The sequence below is a fragment of the Photinus pyralis genome, unplaced genomic scaffold (assembly GCF_008802855.1).
Source record: "Photinus pyralis isolate 1611_PpyrPB1 unplaced genomic scaffold, Ppyr1.3 Ppyr1.4_LG4, whole genome shotgun sequence".
Taxonomy (NCBI): Eukaryota; Metazoa; Arthropoda; class Insecta; order Coleoptera; family Lampyridae; genus Photinus; species Photinus pyralis.
Window position 1 is genome coordinate 45,347,079 of NW_022170511.1, and position 20,378 is coordinate 45,367,456.

Consider the following 20,378-nt stretch of genomic DNA (forward strand, 5'->3'; position numbering starts at 1 on the left):
CGGATGTAATAAAACAAATAATAAATAACTTGGTAGTATGTAGAAAATATATTTCTTTACGTAAGGTCCTAACTCAAAATTGGGAATGATTGCCCTTCCGCTATAGAAATTAAATGGAAACACTTACCCGTTCACCTTATTGGTCGAGATCAGTAGATAGTTACTTTGCCTTCTAAGTAATCCACGATACAAATATACAGTACCTATAAATATCTGTGTCCACTGCAAAATCGGTGCGTCACTATCAGTAATCCTTATCTCGTGAGAAATTACAAAGGACCAGTTTTTGTAATACTTCAAGGATGTAGGGACAGGTGTTTACGCACGAGTGTCTGCCAGTTGATTACTTATCTCGGGATACGATTAACATTATTGTCAGTCATGACATTTGTTTGTATATGGACATAATTGTTGGTGTACAATTATAGTTTATTAGTTACGCTGTTGTGTAGTATTTTTTCGTCAGTCATCTTGCTGTAAAAGTAACTTAAGTATCAAATGACACATGCTTTAATTACTTTTGATACAGTTCTCTAAGAGCCTATACCCAAAGTAATTTTCTCCCAACTTAAACCCTGGTAGTTGTGTTGATCACCTGTTATTAACGAGCTAATTTACAATTTTTTTTATTATTGTAAAATACAACGTTAAATAATATAATGATTTAACAATTTAATAATACAACATATATACAAAAGTCTTAAATTGTAAAACATAAAAACTATATGAAAAAAAAGAATTATTATAATAACAATTAAATGGAAGATTACATAAGAATTAGTACAAACATGGTTAACTTTTGTCACATATCACAAAGTAAAATTAAAACTACGTGTACAAAAAACAAGTGATAATTGCACTCTGCAATTATGCCAAACAATCGAAATTATACACCATTACGAAATGTTACCATAACTCAAATTTGTGCATCATTGAATAACGGAAAGTCAAATAGAAATTCAGGCAATTGTATTACGATAACATGATATGATTGTAATTGGTGTTCTGAGATATGGTACCATAAAAAGAACGTTTTTCAACGTTCCTTCTTAATAAAGGGATCATGCCACAATTAATCTAAAAAAACTAAGTGCAATGCTTTGATTTATAGCGCAAAGGACTTCTGAAGCTTTAAATGCATTCATATGAAACGTGATCCCCTCCCAAGTAAACATATAAAAATGTCCTTCCTCATACTATGTACATAAACAGCATTAATGGTATAGGCTAAACAATCACCTACAGTTGTTGGTAAACAAATACATTTTTAAATGGTGCCAGTCTGATAAACTATCACAGAATGTGTATTATATTTATAATGAATAATACTACATGACAGACTAGTAAATTCCTATATATTATTATACAATTACACCTTTAATATAAAGCCATTTAGAGCACACACTAGCCTGTCCATAAAACACACGTCCACATCTTGAATCACATCATCCTTCTTTAAATTAAAAACTTTAATAAATATAAAATATATTAAATTCTCTATACACATACTGGTGTTCCTATTTAGAAATTTATGTTTATTGTATTAGGTACAATTAATCGGAACGGTCACGTTCTGTCACATTACCTAAACTGTGACGATGCATTTCTAACTGTGTCTCGTTCAATTTAAGTTCCATTACTGATTTGTGCAGTTGTAATGCTTTGCTAAGGCCATAACGGATGGAACTGGATAATTTCGTCAAAGAATTGCCTTCACCACTCTGTCAAGGCAACATTTCCACATAGTTTTCGGGAATAAGTCCCGTTTTACCGTTCAATGTTCCCTCCAACCATCCCGGTTCTTGAGATGCTTTCACTGGAAAAGATTCATTTACAGTACAAGCACATACACACGGAGTTTTACTGAAGACCTACTATACGATGATACAGTTCAAACCCGTAGCTTTAATACTACATCAATTTTTCAATCAATCAAAAGTAATAAAATAGTAATACCATAAACAAATAAAATATCAGTTCAGATGAAAGTTATCACAAATTATGCAGGTGGAACTTCAACAGTTAAATTGGGGACGTTCAACCAACGCAACTGTTGAGTGCGTTAAGGCATTGACAGCCCCAATGAGTACTTACCATTTGTAATAATTTGATTTGGTTCAAAAGAAAGTTCGCCGTCGTTCTCCCCTAAACAGGCATACAGTGTTCTTACTCTTCTGAAAAAAGTTGAGATTAACATCTTGAGGAATTAACAACTACAAATCGTGCACAATAGGTAGACGTACATACAATGGAAATAAACTACAGAGAGTGCAATAAAGGAGTATACAAAAAATTAACCGCATATATTCAATTAAATTGGAATAACGGAGTAATTGCCGACAATCATTCGATTAGCTAACTGGAATACATTTGAATGTATCTAAGAAATAAAGAGAACAATAGATGACAATAGCAATATTTTTTAGTTGGAAAGTATCTCTAAAAAATCAATGCACCAGGCTTCAGAATTGTACTATTTAAGTATGTTAATCTAGTTCTGATTTACCAGATTGCTAAGCCACAATCAACTAGATTTTTAATGGTAATTTTTCAATATTTCAATGTGTCCGTCCGTCTCTCTGTTCCCCGTTTAACTCGAGAACAAAAAGGATGACTCCCTCAGGTGAATGTTCGAGTCTGTGAATGAGCACTGAATATCCATTTACGAATAAGGATTCATTGAAAAATTCCTGACATTCGTAAACTAGTTCGTATCTTAGTAAATTTTGAAACCTACAACACCAAAAATTCAATCTACACACTTTCAAATATTCCACCATTACGCTCATGCTTACAACTTGACCATGCCATACCATACAAATCATATCACGACAACAAATCTCAGATGTTCAATGTCGATTAAGTGGCCCCCACTAACACAATGAATTCTGACTACAAAAAATTAATGCTATAAATAAATAAATAATAAATTAATTAAAAATGCAAACTCTGGGTCTACTCCATGATGTATAAAAATACATCTTGACCCACTCCAAAAGAAAGAACTACTCAAGTATGAGAAAACGATAAATAGACATTTGTTGTTAATATGTTGCTGTAAAATAATAATAACTATTTCGAGAGCAAATGTCATGATTAAGGATTCTAGTTCCCAATTACATTCTTCATTAAATATTCTTTTGTGTTATTTGTTAATTAGTTATGTAACATAACATTCCAATAGCTTATGTTATACCACAGATATACTGATTATACTATACTTTTTAATGACAATTGAATTACATTTCTGTTTCTCCTAAACTTGCATTCATTTCATTTCGTGTTTCTGCATTAAATGTATATTGAAACAATGGGTGTCCCACAAAAATGGGCCCCGGGCCACCCACATCTTAAATCCGGCCCTGCAAGGGATTACAACCACAGTAGTCTAGCTCTAGTATATCTAGCCTGTGCTACTGCCACTGATGAGTGTGTGCATCATATTCTCCTTTAAATATAAATGGTTATTGCATAGACAACAGCTTTATCAAATAATTACTTCAGCATATTGGTACACACATGCGCCATGACTTAGGGAAGTGGTGATTAGATTTTGGGCTTCTTACATCAACTATTCTTGCAAAAGTCAAGCTCACATCGTAACATTGTATTTGACTAGTGCAATAGTTATTGCTATGTTACCGCAACAATTTTTGTCCTTGTTTAATATCCCATGGTTTTATTTTGGAGTGGGACGAGTTATACTTTGCTTTTCAATTACAATAGAAATGGATGCTCACTTCACTATCTACCATAGAGATCTCTTTCGTGATTAGGGCTTACAAATAGACACAGATACGCAAACAGTGAACACGAAAATTAGTAAGGTAAGCACATTTACAATTATAAGAATGAAATTAGCCTTACCGAACACCTGAACTTGTCGGACTGCATCTACCGCTAGAAACAGTTGTAGGAGAATAAAGATTTCTTCGCAAATGTTCGTGAGACCTTTACCAGTTAAGAAGCAAATAAAGTATCAAGAAAGTAAACTTACATTAACATTACACTATATACAAATAACATGCATCGATTGACAGACGTTCTTTGATACAATGTTTGAAGTTGAAGAAGTTACATTTAGATTCAAAATTATTTTAAGCGGCTACACACAATTAGTAGGTATGTTACAAACACATCATCACAATGAAATGTACTACTTACATATTGCCTTGTGCTCGGTAACTTTTCGGATACGGCAAGCCGATATTGGATCGTTTATTCTTCTCGGGCGATATATGATTTCCAATATAGGTGCCATCTCTTGTAAGTGACGAGACCGACTCATTTGAACTACTCGTACTGTTGGGCTCTGCAAGTGCAATGTTATTTCTGGTATTTTGCATCGAAAACAGAACGTACCATACAGTTTAAAACTAGTTGGGCTAAAGCTGCGCAAATTAGGAATATTACTTTCAGACTGTGAGGAAACTCCCGCCGTCGCGTAACGCTGAATTAGCCTATGCTGAGGTAAGTGTTGGCCGGTCCCAGGCGACGTGTGGTCGCTTCGAGTCATTGAATATGAGGTACCACCGTTGGTAGGTTCGTGAACGTTATACAAACTTGAAGATAGATTGGTCCCAGGTGGTGTTTCGTAGTACTTTCGTATTGTCTACGGGAGAATTATGTTTAGTTTACCTACACAATTATTACAGACCAAAATAGTACAAATAACCTACAAGAAATACTGCACAAACACATGGGTCTCAAAACCTTAGATTTATCATTCGTTGCATATCACATTGGACACATTCTTGGTAGTCCAATTATCATTTTGCCTGTATGATGTTGTTGCAGTGGGTTTACATTAAGATCGCAAAAAACAATCAGTCATTTTGTATAAAAAATACCTACATGTTTGGGTTGGACATTATATTTTCATTTGTAACAAAATTGGTTTCTGAATGACATAAAAATCCAATATGGCGTCCATAAGAAATAAGAATGTTGATGTGATTTACTCAAAACTCACAAGTCATAAAAATTTTAGCACCACCAGAAAGAAAAAAATCACTATCGGTTTGTTAATAGTATATTGAAAGACAAGTGTTACAATGCGACCTATTGTAATACGACTATCTTGTGGCACGAGTGGCGTAGCGAAGCGGAGCCACGAGTGTCCACAAGATAGGAGTATTACAATAAAGCATTGTAACACGTGTTTTTCATACTATTTTTTCTATTTCGGGGCTTTAATTTAATTAAAAAGTAATTATGAAAAACTACAGGAAACTTTAGAATTAATATGTCTTAAGTTGGCAACACCATTTACGTTGACAAATTTTAAGTTGGCAGCGTAGATAAACACAACACTCACATTTAGAAACTTTAAATTCCGTGAATGTGTAATTTTTATTCGTAGATAAATTTATTTATGGTGGATGTGTAAACTGCTAATTTGGAATGTATTAAGTTCTTCGTGTACCAAAAGTCAAGGAAAGCACATAAATTTTATGTAATTTGATTTCACATCTGATGATTTGACGTTGACGTCTTGGCGAACTGCCAACTTAGAGATGAAAAGTTACCAAAAACAATGTTACAATGGAACTCATTGAAACACTGTTTTTTGCCGAAAACAGTTGCACAAAATTCTCATTGTAACACCGAAATAGAAAAAAGTATTTTTTGATATCTGAAAATAAATGAACGCCAGCGCATTTTCGAAAATAACATTTTACGATTTTTTTACCATCACTTCATTGTTTGTAGGGCTACAAGAAACTCTGAATGGGAAATATACTACATAAAGTTCCGCAATTCTTTGCCGATTTAAGCGACCCTGTATCTCCTACGGCTTACAAGATTCCTATTGGAAAATATAATTAATAACACGTCATTAAGTTTTCTGAATTTGAATTTTTATGTACACCTAATTTTGTTGATGTTTCCACCGCGCGTATCTGTGGTATGGTTTCCATTAAAAAACAATCTCGTTACCTAATAGCTAATAATTTCTCTGATACCCCTTAAGTCCTAAGAATACTAATTCGTTTTAAACGTGAGATATCTGTACTATCTGACCGATTACTTACACAAGTGAGAGGCTGAGTGTTGTAATTGACATTGTGCCGTACATGATTATAGTTTCTAACGTTATTAATAAATTGAGACGGATGATTATCGGAGTTGATGTAGTTCACTGGACTCACGTGGCCGGCAGGTGATAAATGTCCAGTCGCAGAAGTGTCACTTATATTGTTCGCCGAACTTAAAGTGCTATTATAACCGCTGGTTTGTGAGGACGTCGTGTCGACTTCGCGCTCGGGTTCCGTGTTAAAAATTTTCTCAAAGTTCTCAATGAGGATTTCCACGACGATGTTGTAGAATTTTAGATCCATTATGGACGCAACTGTCTCTTCTTCGGGTCGTAACAGTGTAGGGCCGAAACATACTCCCAGATTGCTAATGGTCATGAGGTTAATTTCGCTTTTCGACACCACGCTGTCAATTGGAGAATTAGTGTCAACGTTTTTTGCTAGGAATACTTACTTTGTAAGATGCTTTATTAATAATTTTAAAACCTCGAAGTTTGCTTTGGGTAACCTATGTATTAGGGTGTGAACGTCTCTGACTCGCATTTGCCTAGAGTCGTTTTCTGAAATAGTCGATTAGAGACCTGATTTGGAAGGGGAGTTGTACTTACTAACTGCCGCAATGAACCCATTGTGGTATCTGTGTGTCATAAGTGGCTCAGGTAAATTTCTCAGGTAACTTTTTAAAGCACTTGTGAGCGTCTTTGTTTCCCACTCCAAAGGGTCCTCTAAATTCAGCGACTTATCTGTTTTTCGTCGATCAAGCCCCATTGAAAGAAGTTTAGTAACTTTGGACGTAACACCGACCACTCTATAAATGCCTTGATCTTCTAAACCACGATTTTCCAAGGTTTCGATACACCGTTTTACAAACTGTATCCCAACCTCGTCAAGGATTCGTTCTTCAGAGTTCTGTGGTTTAATGTTGTTAGATGCAGTATATGTCTGAAAAGCAATTATGGTTATCGCAAGTGAAATAGGTAAGGATGGGTAATACCGGCTCCTTTCCGTCCATTACATCCAACCAAGACTTTCGATCCACCTCTGAAAGTGCTTGAAATGTGTATGTGACTCCCGGTCTCGAATCCACTTGCAAATCAAAGCAAAATCGCTTTTCAATCGAGTCTGACATTCGCCTAACACATGATGACAGCACCATGATTTCTGGAGCTTGAAGCTAAAGGTGACTATGAGAAGCGAGTCCTTTACTCGCCAAATACTTACATTTTTAGTTGTTAGCTGATTAAATGGCAACATTGTGAATTCTTTTGTTTCTTTGTTATAGGTGCAGTAATGCTTAGTCCATGTTGTACCAAACGCCTCTACAAATACACAGGTATAGTAAACCTTTAGAGACCTCCTCTATCAACTTACTCTTTTCCAACAAATATAAGTAACCTTCCTTGTGCCCCTTTAGATTACGAATTGGCTCATCGAGCGTCTGCTTCTGCATTTCGTGCATTCTGTTTCGTAACTTTTTACTGTTCTCCTCAAAGTTGCTTCTAGTCTTCTGTATTTTGTACTGCAAATCCTCCATGTATGGACGAAAATCTTTCGCCACCTCGTGACCCTTAAAATAACGCATAGCGCTTAAGCGTGTTTACAATTTGCGCGTACCTGATGGTAAAATGTAAGCCAACCAAACATAAAGCTAAGGAGGATTTCGACAAACTCAAACTTCTTTCGTTCATGGACCTCTTGGATTAGGCATACGTACTCCATGCTGGCCAAGTAGAAATGGCGCTCTGCCATACCTAATGAAGCATCGGCCTACAAAAATTTACATACGTTAAGTGATAGCCCAACTACTAGCTGTTGGTTAATACAGACACATTCTAATTATCGGGCACTCCATCAATAAAACGCCAAAAAGTAGTGACATACATCTTACAGTTGCGTTTGTGCGCGTCTCTTTGTAAATTTGCCCTACATCAAAATGTCAAACGGGGGTGCAAACGCACTGTTTTCGCCAAAGACGCAATCGCGACGCCTCGTGACGTCAAAAATCAATGATTGAATAACGTGTGACGTCACCGTTAATACACGAGGTGAAAGACACTCACCTCTTGCAAGACAGTCTCTTGTTTCTTAGCGGCCAAGTTTAGGTAGCGTTCCTGACTTTGACAAAATTTCGTCGTCTGCTTATCGAACTTCTTTTTCCCCGTTTTAACGTCGCCAATTTGCTTCTTGCGAAAGTGTTCGAGTGGTTGAACCACTTGAGCGAAGGCAGCATCCAGCTAAAATTAAAAAAAAAGATTTGGCTCTTATTCTGACAAATTGCATGTAACTTTTTTTCGTTTTACATTGAACGTTTAATTTAACATAAATCACATAGTACCTACCAGGGTGGGACCAATTTGTCAAAATGTGTACCTATAAATTTTACGCGAGATAGGTACTGTTTTTTAAAACATGCTTACTTACGTGAAATGCAAAAATACTATCCACTAAATAAATGAAGTAGTACCTACATTAAGATACAAATGATTACAATTGCAAATTTTTCGACATTTTAGTGATACTTCACATAATTACATAAAAAATTAACATACTGAAGTAATAATTTACATATTATCAGTTGAACAGCAGAGTATTTTGCTGCATCTGCATCTATTGGTATCTGCCAATGAAAATAACGTTAACAATATAAATAAAAGTCCATTTCGTAAGGGAACAAAAATATGAAAGTGAAGACGTTTGTAAAGCTAAGTTTGCATAATTCCAAAGACAAATATGTATTTAATGAGTACAATTAAGCACGAAATATTCCGTAAGTAAAACATGCAAATACATATGCAAAGTAGGATGATTGATAACAAATGGGTAGAGAAACCATTGGAATTATATTCCTGATTTGTACAAATTTATAGTATTTTTATTTGAAGCATACCGCTTGCGATTGTTTTGTACATATCCTAAATTTCTCATTGGAAGCTTCAATTTCAATAGCTTTTTTGAACACACACCTTCGCTGCCGAATACAGCAAAATTAGAATAAAGGAAAACCACGAGTTTTTAAACCCGAGATAGAATGCGCCTTCGTCTAAAAACACTAAAGCGGTGAAATCATTGAACAGATCGGTAAAAAGCAATAGAAACTTCTTATTATTATTAATAATAGTAAACGAACAAAAAACACTTCGATATCGTATTAATTTTTTTCCGGCGAGATTGATGAATTCCGGCGAAAGTTAACTAACCGGTAAAAGCGCAGTTTTTTTTAACGACATTTAGAAATTGAAAGTTTTCACTAATCTTATGGTATAAAGATACATTTTTTAGCGATGTTTAATTAATCTTCCGTTGCGCGCGCGCTTTTTTAAATAACTGTTAAAATATATAAACAATGGATTTGATAGTAGGTCATCCGTATTAAACAACTTAAAAATTACATTTTTACTGTTACGTGCCGGTGACGACTACGTTAACGTGAGCATAACGTCAATTGCTATAAAATGTGTCTCATTTACATATTTTGGACCTCGGACAATTCGAACTGAATCCAAATGAGCGTAACACTCAATTATCTTGCAGTTTCTAATTACGACCAGATCCATACCGGATGTAGTTTTGTCTGGGGCATCACTTTATATTCGTGAGATCATGCATGTAATGTAACAAGTTATTACTTATGACTATGAGGTACTGATGGTCATAAACCGTTCAACTCAATAAGTGTCTAGTTCTTTGAAATCCCAGTAGATGAAAACCTCAAATATGGTCATCCCCACTCCTCTCCAAATAGCGCCATATTTCAGCGTATCTAAATTCTCATCTAACATAAGAGAAACACATAATGGCATAGCACTTGGACTATAACAGTTTCTACCTCGGTTTCTACCTTTGTTTTGCGATGTTAAATTTTGTAACAATTGCTGCTTCCAACAAGCCTTCTAGAGGGCTGAGTATTGAGGTCTCGAAACTGTCAGACAGACAAACAGTTGAAGAACTGGAACCATTTGTGGCAACAAAAACACCAATAAAAATGAAGTCATATAAGCAAAAATAAAAATAAAATAAATTGCCTAAATAAGCAGGAAAATAGTAAAAAGGAATTAGATTGTTACGAAAGTTTAGAGTTTCGTAAAAACAAACACTTTAATTAGTATAAAAGATGTATTTTAATGTTCAGCTGTTCGCTGATGATGACAGCCTTGCTGTCGAAACGCGTTCGAGATTTTAATATATTATTGTGGTTTATTGGTGTGTCTGTTTTACTTTTGCAAGACGAACACTGTCTTACACATAATATTACCAGTTTTTGGTTTTGTGCTTAGTCAGGCCATGACGCTTTTTAACGACGTCATGCCACTCCCGTTGCATGTAACCTTAATTCAATTACCTACTATTCCTCTTCATATGACATTATCGAAATACTCGTGACCGACCATTAAATGATTATCATAAATCTGATTTTTACGTCAACATTCCTGACACGCTTCCTACTCTTGACACAAAAATCGATGCCGCGCGAATCGTAGCGGAGCTCGTGTAATGAATGAAAGAGCGATTCAAGTGCCCCCGACAACGAAAACCACTAAACTAAGCGACACCCTTCTCAAATCTCATTAGCGACTCACTCACCTTACAAATCGCTTCTCCATTACGACATAATTTAATTTAAAAAAAAACAATAGGATACTCACCATTCTGTCCCGTTCATCTTCAATAGAACTAATCAATTTGCCAAACTCGTTGAGAGATCTGGATATAACTTGCTCGTCATCTGTCTGTATACCTCCAATGCACTCGAACGTGAACCCTTGCAAATTTTTGGAAAACGATCGCTGCGCTTGACTCAATTCTGAAACGAAAACCAAGAATGCATTACCAAAAAAAAATTGAGTAAAAATATTGCTGATAATGGTGATTGTTAAAGGGCAAAGGTCAATAACCCCGCCCGGGAGCTTGGTCGATATCTAGTGCACTGGCGGCTGGAGTCTTTCTCTCTCACAATTGGATTAGAATTATTTACTATATTGGAATCTCCAACCTACCTACAACGTTCAGAAAACGTAATCGGGTATTTATAGCTTTGCTAAATAGAATGCATCTTAAATGCAAGCGACGTGATTTATTTTCAGATGCAACCATCAGTTAAAAGGTTTAAAATTATAATATGAAGGCACGTGCAGAAAAAGAGAGGCTTTCCCAGACCTGCAAACGTCAATAAAACTCGAATCGAATAAGTAAGTGATAAGAACGCACCGGATAACCGCAAACTTATTTATTATCAGTTGTATGCTCGGTTGTATGTATCATTCACGTTTACGCCATTACTGATAAGATTGGATTACAAATATTTAGCAAGCGTATATTTTTAACAAACATTTGGAAAAACGGGAACAAACGTTTCCCAAAAAAAAGCTGATGATAACCGAAATAAAAAAACAATTTACCAACAGAAGACCCTACCTTGTATCGCATATAGCTATTACTTTTCCCTACTAGTGTGATCTTTGCTTTCCCCTTATGGGCAATATGATAAATGGAAGAATATCACAAAACTGGCTGACCCGACAGATGTTAAAATGTTTCAAAATAAGCGACCCATTATGGCCACTTTTATTCCTCTTCAAGATACTACTTTTAAAATTGTAAGTCTGAGGTTTCGTCTCCGGTGAACCATCATCAACTTTGTTTTTCCTTATGGAAGCCATTTTTACTTTTTTTTTTGCACTGAATGCTGGCGTGATGAGCATGTAGTATCCCCCCTGCACAAAATTTCCTCCCCAGCTTTCTAATTTGTCTGCCACATAATGACTCTCGTTTTCGGAATTTCCTGATCTTCCACTCTCAATATTTCAAATCAATCATAACGCCAGTTAATATGATTATGTAATTAAGACGAATGAGCACCTGAAATGCATAATCCAAGCGAACGTGTGATGACTGATGTGATGAGATTAAAGAAACTAATAATATGTGCAGGTACACTGTACATACTTGGGTTGGAACGTGCCGTTTTCTTTAACGATGTATTAGTCATTCTCATTCAAGTTGGTTGATTACTCCTGTTTGATTTAATAAGTACTTAAATGACTAATGAAATAAATCCATTGTTCTTCTCCGACACCAAACTACAAGTGCCCAAGAAAATATGGACATCTTTAGTCTACCACTGGATCAACAAGATACCTCGGCTAAGGGTGCTGGTTTCACAATGCGGAACTGTTCTTCTATGTGTTTAATACAATCACTTTACAAAATGGGATTAGCGGTGACATTTAAATAGGGGACTTATGTCGGATATAATAAAACTAGTTGTTACACAAATCAAGGTGAAGGTTAATGTACAAAGGTGACTTTCACGAGGATTTTGTTTTTATTCCCAAATCGATTCATTTTATTCTTAATCGACAAAGTGTTTTGTGGTTCAAGGTCTGGTCGGATGATACTCCAAGTCCAAGTTTATATTCGTCCGCAAAGAAAACGTGCCGACCAAAAGAAGACGCGGCGAAAACTTCTTTTATTTCGAGCTAAAAATGAATCTCGCACGCTCGTGTGCATTTATGACAAAACTTGTGAATAAAATCCATTGAAATGCAGCTGTTCTGTTTGTTATTCAATATTTAAATTAGTGTTACGTAAAAAATTCTAAAAAAAATCTAAGCCGTCTCGAGAGAATTCCAAACAGGAAACTTCTAATAACACCCCGCCAACGGGAATAATTTTTTTAAAGGGAAGAATTTGCCTAACTCCGTCTTAATAGGTTGTTTAATTGTGCCGTTAGTTATTATATCTAATGACAGGAAATGAACTCACGTTGAAGTTTAAGCAGGAGCAATGTCGTGAATTACCTCGGCATTGCCATGTAGGTCTAGGTTTTACACAACTGATCAAATTTCAATTTTCGAAAAAAGTGCAAAATCGTCAACTAAAATGGGAGATTGAGTATGGCCCGAGTCTCGAATTAATAAAACATGAAAAAAAAAACCGAGAAACAAAAACAAGCCCATACACGGAACATTTATTGTTTCGCAAGTGTACATTCCATAAATATATTTTTTTCGTAGGTACCCCGATCCATTTCCTGGAAATAAGCACTTTACTATAGTCCCTACATAAGAAGACAATGACAAACTTCATGACAAAAATGTACTTTTCATATACCTACCGTGTGTCCCATGGAGAACACACCATAATGAAACAGAATTAATGTATTTTTTCGCGGAGGATCCAACAGGCCTTATCGTGCTTGCCTGATGCTAGAAAGAAATCGGAGTAGTACGTTGAACGCTTCAAAGGCCTCGTGGATCCTTCTCGAAAAAATACATTGCCATATCCCTATGGTACGTCCTATCTGGGACACACTGTATGTATTTTGTTCATGGCACTTTGTAATGGAATCATTAGGGGTCTATCCGAGGGTCTATCCCATAAATATCATAATAAAAATAATAATAATAAACTAAACTGAATCATCATATATTGTACATGAACATCCCGTAAGGGGTTAGGTTCAGATTGATCAAATTAAGAAAGGGATTACACATTTATTTCAAGGGAGGGGTGTGAACATCCTGCGGACCTCTACTACTGGATCCACTAGCACTAGATATCTACACCCCTGCAGAAGAGGTTTGGGTATTTATGCCATAATAACGAAATTATGTACCTATGTCGTTTTTTTCCTGCAGAAATGGGAATTTGAATCTCTTATTTGATTGCCTCTATAACGCGACATTAAAATCTTCGAGTGCATTTTCGGATTTAAGCTATAGGAGAGGCTCAGAGACACACAGCACCAAAAATTGTTGCATTGTAAATGGCAACTATGCAAACAAGGATGGATGTTCCCCTAAGACGCGATTATAACCGGCCAGCAACCACTTGATCTATTTCTTAGATTTCGCTTAGCAATTCTCAATATTTTCATTACAAGTCATTAATTTATACAAAGTCTCTTGGTTTCTTGATTGATTTTAAAATAGTAACTTAGTTTTCAGGATCTGCAAGATGGGTTCCGAACTCGATCCAAAAACCGTTCGTGGCGAGATGTGATCTTGTAAAAGTAAGTTGATAAATGCCGTTCCTTTATACGCACTTCATAATTCCTAGAGGCTCTCGAATATTTTCATTTTACCCTGAACATGTTTCTAATTTAACGACTTTTCAATATCCTCCAGGGCTCGGTACAAGTAAACACGTATAATTAAGCGTATTTATCGAGTTATGCAGTGAAACTCTGAAATTTTCCACATTCCACACAATAAATAGTTACCTTTAACTATCTACATCCGGTTCTGTGGATCAACAAAAACACTTGCAAATGCCCTCCAAAACACAAATCAACTTTCCATGACACTTAGAAATGGTATAGCAGTTTCAGAAAACAAGAAAGGCTTTGCACATATCCTGCGGCAATTACACTTTACTGCTCGACTGCTTCTTTGTTTAAAAACTCATGTCGAGAGTCATACTCGTTCCCAGTCAAGCAAAAAAAATTAAGACCAATTTCCTAGTACTTTCTGATCTAACCGTTTTCAATATACCTACACGTCAAACATCAGATCGACTCAAAAACTCTTTCAACGTCCTTTACCCTCTGCTTTGAGTAATTTTATGAGTTTTCGGCAAGATGGTAACATGCGTCAATCGCGATCATGTTATCTAGAAGTTTTTTTGCTTTGAAAATTCAGAGTGTAGTACCAGACTCTTCCAGTCCAATTGAAAAGTATAGACGCTTGAGGTGGAGTAAACGGTTGTTCTTTCTTTAGAGATGTATGCTGGTTTCGATTCCCCGTTTCGTTGAACTTGCCTTTTTAATTCGTTCTCCTGCGAAACTTCCCAGCCTACCTTTATATTATTAAAATCAGCATTATTTAAGGCCGAAACGTCATGTTCGTATCACGATTCTGTTGTTTGTTTCAGGCGTTGGCCCATCATTGTTTAGTTATTCTTGTGTAGAGGAGGCATTAGGTCGGTTCGGAGTGTATGCACACCAATTATTGCGGAGACATTACCCAATATAAAATGTTCGCGATCAAGTGCAGTCTGTCCATTCCCAAATGCGGTAACGAGGAAGCTTCCCATTAAGGAGCCACCTACGCCTCCCAATCCTATTGCGGTACCGTCGCAATAACATTTCACTTCTACTCAGTATAGGGCAGATGCTGATCGCGGCGCATCTTTTCGTGGCCGTCTATTTAATTATTACCCCAAACATGGAATTCTGGAGAAATGGTCTGTTCATTACGAGTAAATCGGTGGGTGGGAGTTAATTTGCGTATACGACTTACGTAATAAAAGTTTTATACATCACAATTAACCTTATTCTTGAATAGATATACGTAGGTTAATGGATGTTATAAAAATTGTTAGCTAAAATAATGGCGGCTGTTGATGTATTTTGTTTAACCTTAACATAAATGTTAAGAGAATGCAACCTGTGCGAGTACGACTTTTTCGCAATAGATCGTGAACACGTTTCTAAAAGGTCCTAGGGACGATGTCATCGCTCATCGGTACCTAGGAGGAGGATATAATTTAGTCTATAAAACATCGATTGTCATTCTAGTAATTGTGTCGGCTTGGATGAACGTGTTGGTATGTCATGGTTGTGATTTAAGTGACCTTTATTTGAATAAAGTACATTGTTCTCTATATACAGTGCGAAGAGACGTGATGGTGTACCCTCATCCTCCGTTCCCATAAATTTACGTACCTACTTTTACTTTATGCAGGTTGATATTCCCACGAACGGTGGTGGGTGTCAAAAATCATTGGGTGAATCACGCTGTGGGTGTTCACTTTCACTTTAATTTCGGAAAATTTTGCAAACGCTTCGATGGCTATAATTTACCCATACACAAACAATCGTAGGTAATTACAATTTCCTAGCATGCATCTAAGTGGTTGCCCGTCGTAATTCGTTTCAAATTACCTCCGCAATTTTTTGCGATAATTCCTTTGACGCTTCTTGTTTGTTACGTTTTCCATGTTCCACTTTTTGTTGTATACAACTAAACATTCGCACAATTTAATCGTTTGTATGCAAAATATATAAAGCATTATCAAATGTAGAAAGTAGGCGTTTACGTATCTATTTCGCTTTACATCTTCATTTTCTAAACTTTTACTATCACTTAATTGGAATTATTAATTACGATGTCCGCATGTTAATTATATCAGTATGGACACACGCACCAGTCGACTTCCGCATTCGTCTCGTTTGACGAACAAAAAAATCTAATTAGAAAATACCATCGATATTTGAGAGCAACTACCTATCACCACAGCACCTTTCTTCGTTATTTAAGGGGCCCTAAAAAACGTCTGTTGGTAAACCCGTGTTTTTTTATGTAGAAGTTTTAAACGTCGAGAAAAAATACTTAGGGACGCAAGCAATGTAAATCTGAACTTTGTCGTAGGTTAGCATTTCCAACTGCCTCCTTTTAAATGTAATAAAATTTTATACCACGTGTCCCAAATTGTGATTTGACGTCATCGATTGTTTTTTTAAATGGCCATCCTAATTTTTTATAATACACAGTAAACAAAAATTCCAAAGGTGACTCGACACCAACTCATTTTTGATCGCATAGTATTAAAATGAGGTGAAGAAAACGATTTTGTGTAAAAAGTAATAGACTCAAATAGAGAATACTTGCATAGGTAAATACTCGGGTAAATATTAGATACCCTATCCAATGCAAACACAGATAACGACATAACGTCCTGAAATATGAGCAACAATTTAAGTACCTATATTATAGTACAATTTCATGTCAATCGCTATCATTTCTTGAAAAGTAACTTTTCACCGGAAATTTTGCCTATTGTTAGTAAAAGGCGAGATAAAAGGGGAGGTAAAAAAATAGTTCTCTTCTAATCGAGCTTCTAATCTTCAATTTTAATTAAACATCAAATGCGTTATGCTGCAATAAAAATAGGTAGGTACCGCAGGCAAAAAGCACACCGATGGACAGACAATTGAATATTTTTAAACTAGTTTGATCAATTTAAATTACGATTTCGTAAACAAGTTATTCTTTAGGTTCGAGTTGTAAAGTTTTAAGCATGATATAAGGGGATGTCTCAGGAGGTGATAGCATTTTCGAAATGTCGTCCAAAACTTACCACACACCACTACATAAACACAACAAAACCTCGAACAAAACAGTGTTGAACATAGGAACCTCTTATAGAAGGGGTTTAGTCGAGTCATTTTCCAGACACTGTATTATTATTATTACGATAAAAATATACAACATCCAGTGAATACGACAGAAGTGGGTCCGGACGGACGGACAAAACAATAGCACATAATACCCTATTTTTAAAATACTCAAAAAAATGCGTACAAAATGAAAATTTCTAAAAAACAGTTGACAATTTTTGTTTATTAAAATTAGTATGGGGAAGGTTTTGTGTCTTTTTGGTATCTAATATACACAACCCCATTTTGAGTTCCATCACATCATGCATATCTCCGATTCGTCATTATAGACATTTAGCAATGTCACAGATGCGGCCGGTAAAGTGACAGGTGCGACCAGTAAAGTGACCAGCAACAGGAAACGTAGTCTTCTCTCGAGTCTGCTCTGCCTCTGTCATGGAAACTAAAATTTCCTGACAGAAAGTGGGCATGAAAATGAAGGTTTCTGGACGATTTTGGGTAAAATAAATAAACCAATAGAAGGAAGTAACGAAGAAGCCGACACCTTATCACATCATAGTGTGTCATGGATTTGTGAAAAATTTCAAACAAGTGTCGTACAGCGCCTCCTACATGTTGCTCTATTCTAGTCTAGAAATAACTGTCTCTGAACTTTCAATGGGATTCTTACATGAACCAAAGACCATACTACACACTCTGATTTTTGATTGAACCAAGCCTAGAGGAGCTAAGACACTAAACCGTTGGAGAAGGAAGAATTATTGTGCGCACACAGACGGACAACGACACGATTTCAAGAATGAACTGTAGCCCTGAGTGTAGCCCTTAATATCGCCCTTAATTGAAAAAAATCTGTACCAACCGAGATTTTATTAAACACTAATCAGATTTACGGCACTGGATGGGCATACAAAAATAAAATTATTTAGGCCATCTGCTTGTTGTAATTAAGCTAAATAAAAAGATAAAAGTTTGCCTTGTTTTGTACCTATCATTTGAAATTTTTATAGACACTGTTACACGTTCTTCAGTTATTACAGTTCAAGAAATGTACCTTTGGATAGGAAATAACGAGGGAAATAACCAGAGGCGGACTGGTCCGGGGGGGGGCGCTGTACGTCATAATGGCCTGTTGGAAATTTATAAGTATGTGCTGTATTTAGTTTCTTGCACTATTAATAAGTTATTAACACGTTTCTCTAATTGGGGTTGATGTTAGGTTGTTAAAAAATTAAAAAATTCTGTTTTAGTTGAAGTGTTTTACAATGAATTTATCATTTTTTGTCGTAGCATGAAAGTGATGAAATACAATGATAGGCGACGCGCCTCGTTTGGATTGTATATTTTGTTACTTTTAATTATCAGCTGCAATTAAAAAAAAACTGTATTGTAATTGATTTCCGAAGTACCTTAAAATGAAGCAAAAAATGTTTTTGTGGTGCACCGCAGAGCTACCCCCCCGCCACCTTCATTACTACACTAATACTTTAATGGCCCGTAACCTATGCAATTCCACCTGGCCCGCCCTTGACTAGAAACCAATTTCGAAAGAAAATTCAAAGGGCTGTAACTGCCCAATGTTGGAACTGTTTGAAATTATGGATTCTACAGGCCACATTCTATAAGACAATTTTTTTTCCGTGTCGATCTGAGACAATTTTTTTTTCGGGCTCAAAAAAAAGACAGTGTATAACCTTCCTTTTTTACCAAAAGTCGACTGCACCAAAATTTCTCGGGAAAACACTTTCTCTTATTAATTTTGGTGCGTAGACTCCAAAACAATTCGTACTTTTTCGATCAGACTTCTCAATCAAAAGTTATGGGACTAGAAACCAATTTCGAAAGATAATTCAAAGGGCTGTAACTTTTGAACTAGTAGCCCAATCTTGGAACTGTTTAAAATTATGGATTCTACAGGCCACATTCTATAAGAAAATTTTTTTCCGGGTCGATCTGAGACAATTTTTTTTTCGGGGCTCAAAAAAAGGCAGTGTATAACCTTCCTTTTTTATCAAAAATCGACTACACCAAAATTTCTCGGGAAAACACTTTTTCTTATTAATTTTGGTGCGTAGAATCCAAAACAATTCGTACTTTTTCGATCGGACGTCTCAATCAAAAGTTATGGACTAGTCACTAGAATGAAATAACTTTCAATAGCAAATAACGAACAAATAATCAAAATCTCATTCATTGACGGAACCGCAGATGCTGAACCGTTTATCGTTCCTGATAACAATATAATTAATACTGTCAATCCAATATTTACCAATAACGTTTATTTTTACTGTTCGGGTGAGTAATTTCTTTCTGGGGGCGCAAAAAAAGATACCCCACCCGGTATAAGTAGTTACCATCAACCAAACCGAGAACCAAACTTTATAACAAATTGTGTGACGTTTCGGCATTATCTCGAAGTTTATCATTTCAACTTCTTTCTGGCGCCTAAATTAATGAATGCGTCTGTTACAATATTGCATCGCACTAGATTCCGCTATGTACGCAATTATGCAAAAAAATTTCCGGTATTGGAAAATTCGAGAAATGTTTCCGGGTTGATGTTATCAAACACGAAAGTGCAACAATGCTAAACAACGTAAGAGGAGTCGCCCAGTGACCAATATCTATCGAAATTTCTAACTCCAAATGTAAATAATAAATAATTCATGAGGGGAAGGTGATATTTGTCAATATTTGCGTTTTCTTATGGATTGTTAAACTACGTGACGGTTTTTATTTATAGATTACCGATACCTATCCGTAAAGTAAATGGAAAATGTGTTACCTTTTTGAGGGTTCCAATAACTATTAAGGAAAGTTGGCCTTGGAAAAAACAATTGATCATAATAGTTTGTTACCTAAACGGCAAATAGCCTTCGACTGATAATGATAATACGTATGTTGTTCAAATGCAAAAAAACCGTTATCATACTTACGTCTGGCAGCTGTAAGCAGATCTTTAACTTCTTTAATGAGTCTTTTAATCTGTTGACTTGTGTTATCTAACTCTTTCTCGTGCTGGTGTAAATTCTCCCTAAAGTATGGACTGTCACTCATACACTCTGTAAACTCTAGCGGAGGAAGTCCGACACCCATTTCTGAATTGTTTAAAATAAGTGTTACATTCGAAAACGCGAAACACAAACTTTTCGTACTGCACAGAACAACCGTACGGTATTTTCTTAACTGACGAAAGAAAACATGACAACCTGTGGATTGTT

The 20,378-nt window shown here is 35.9% G+C and overlaps 1 protein-coding gene across 6 annotated transcripts; it reads right to left on the reverse strand.

Moving 5' to 3' along the window:
• Nucleotides 1-1,338: 1,338 nt before the first annotated feature.
• Nucleotides 1,339-20,359, reverse strand: LOC116168419 (rho GTPase-activating protein 26). Of its 6 annotated transcripts, none has more exons than XM_031484240.1 (15): nt 20,094-20,359; nt 10,682-10,839; nt 8,099-8,272; nt 7,653-7,805; nt 7,410-7,605; nt 7,260-7,357; nt 7,033-7,212; nt 6,647-6,980; nt 6,493-6,598; nt 6,153-6,444; nt 4,363-4,612; nt 4,165-4,312; nt 3,868-3,951; nt 2,095-2,174; nt 1,339-1,816 (listed from the first exon to the last, which is right to left on the reverse strand). In XM_031484240.1, exons 1-15 carry the CDS (start codon nt 20,251-20,253, stop codon nt 1,725-1,727), a joined length of 2,505 nt encoding a protein of 834 aa, XP_031340100.1. In that variant the 5' UTR covers nt 20,254-20,359; the 3' UTR covers nt 1,339-1,724. The 6 variants fall into 6 exon arrangements, with proteins under 6 accessions (XP_031340100.1, XP_031340096.1, XP_031340094.1 ...); XM_031484236.1 differs by having other exon boundaries at nt 2,095-2,171; nt 6,036-6,444; nt 20,094-20,358; XM_031484234.1 differs by having other exon boundaries at nt 6,036-6,444; nt 20,094-20,358.
• Between the last annotated feature and the right edge of the window lie 19 nt (nt 20,360-20,378).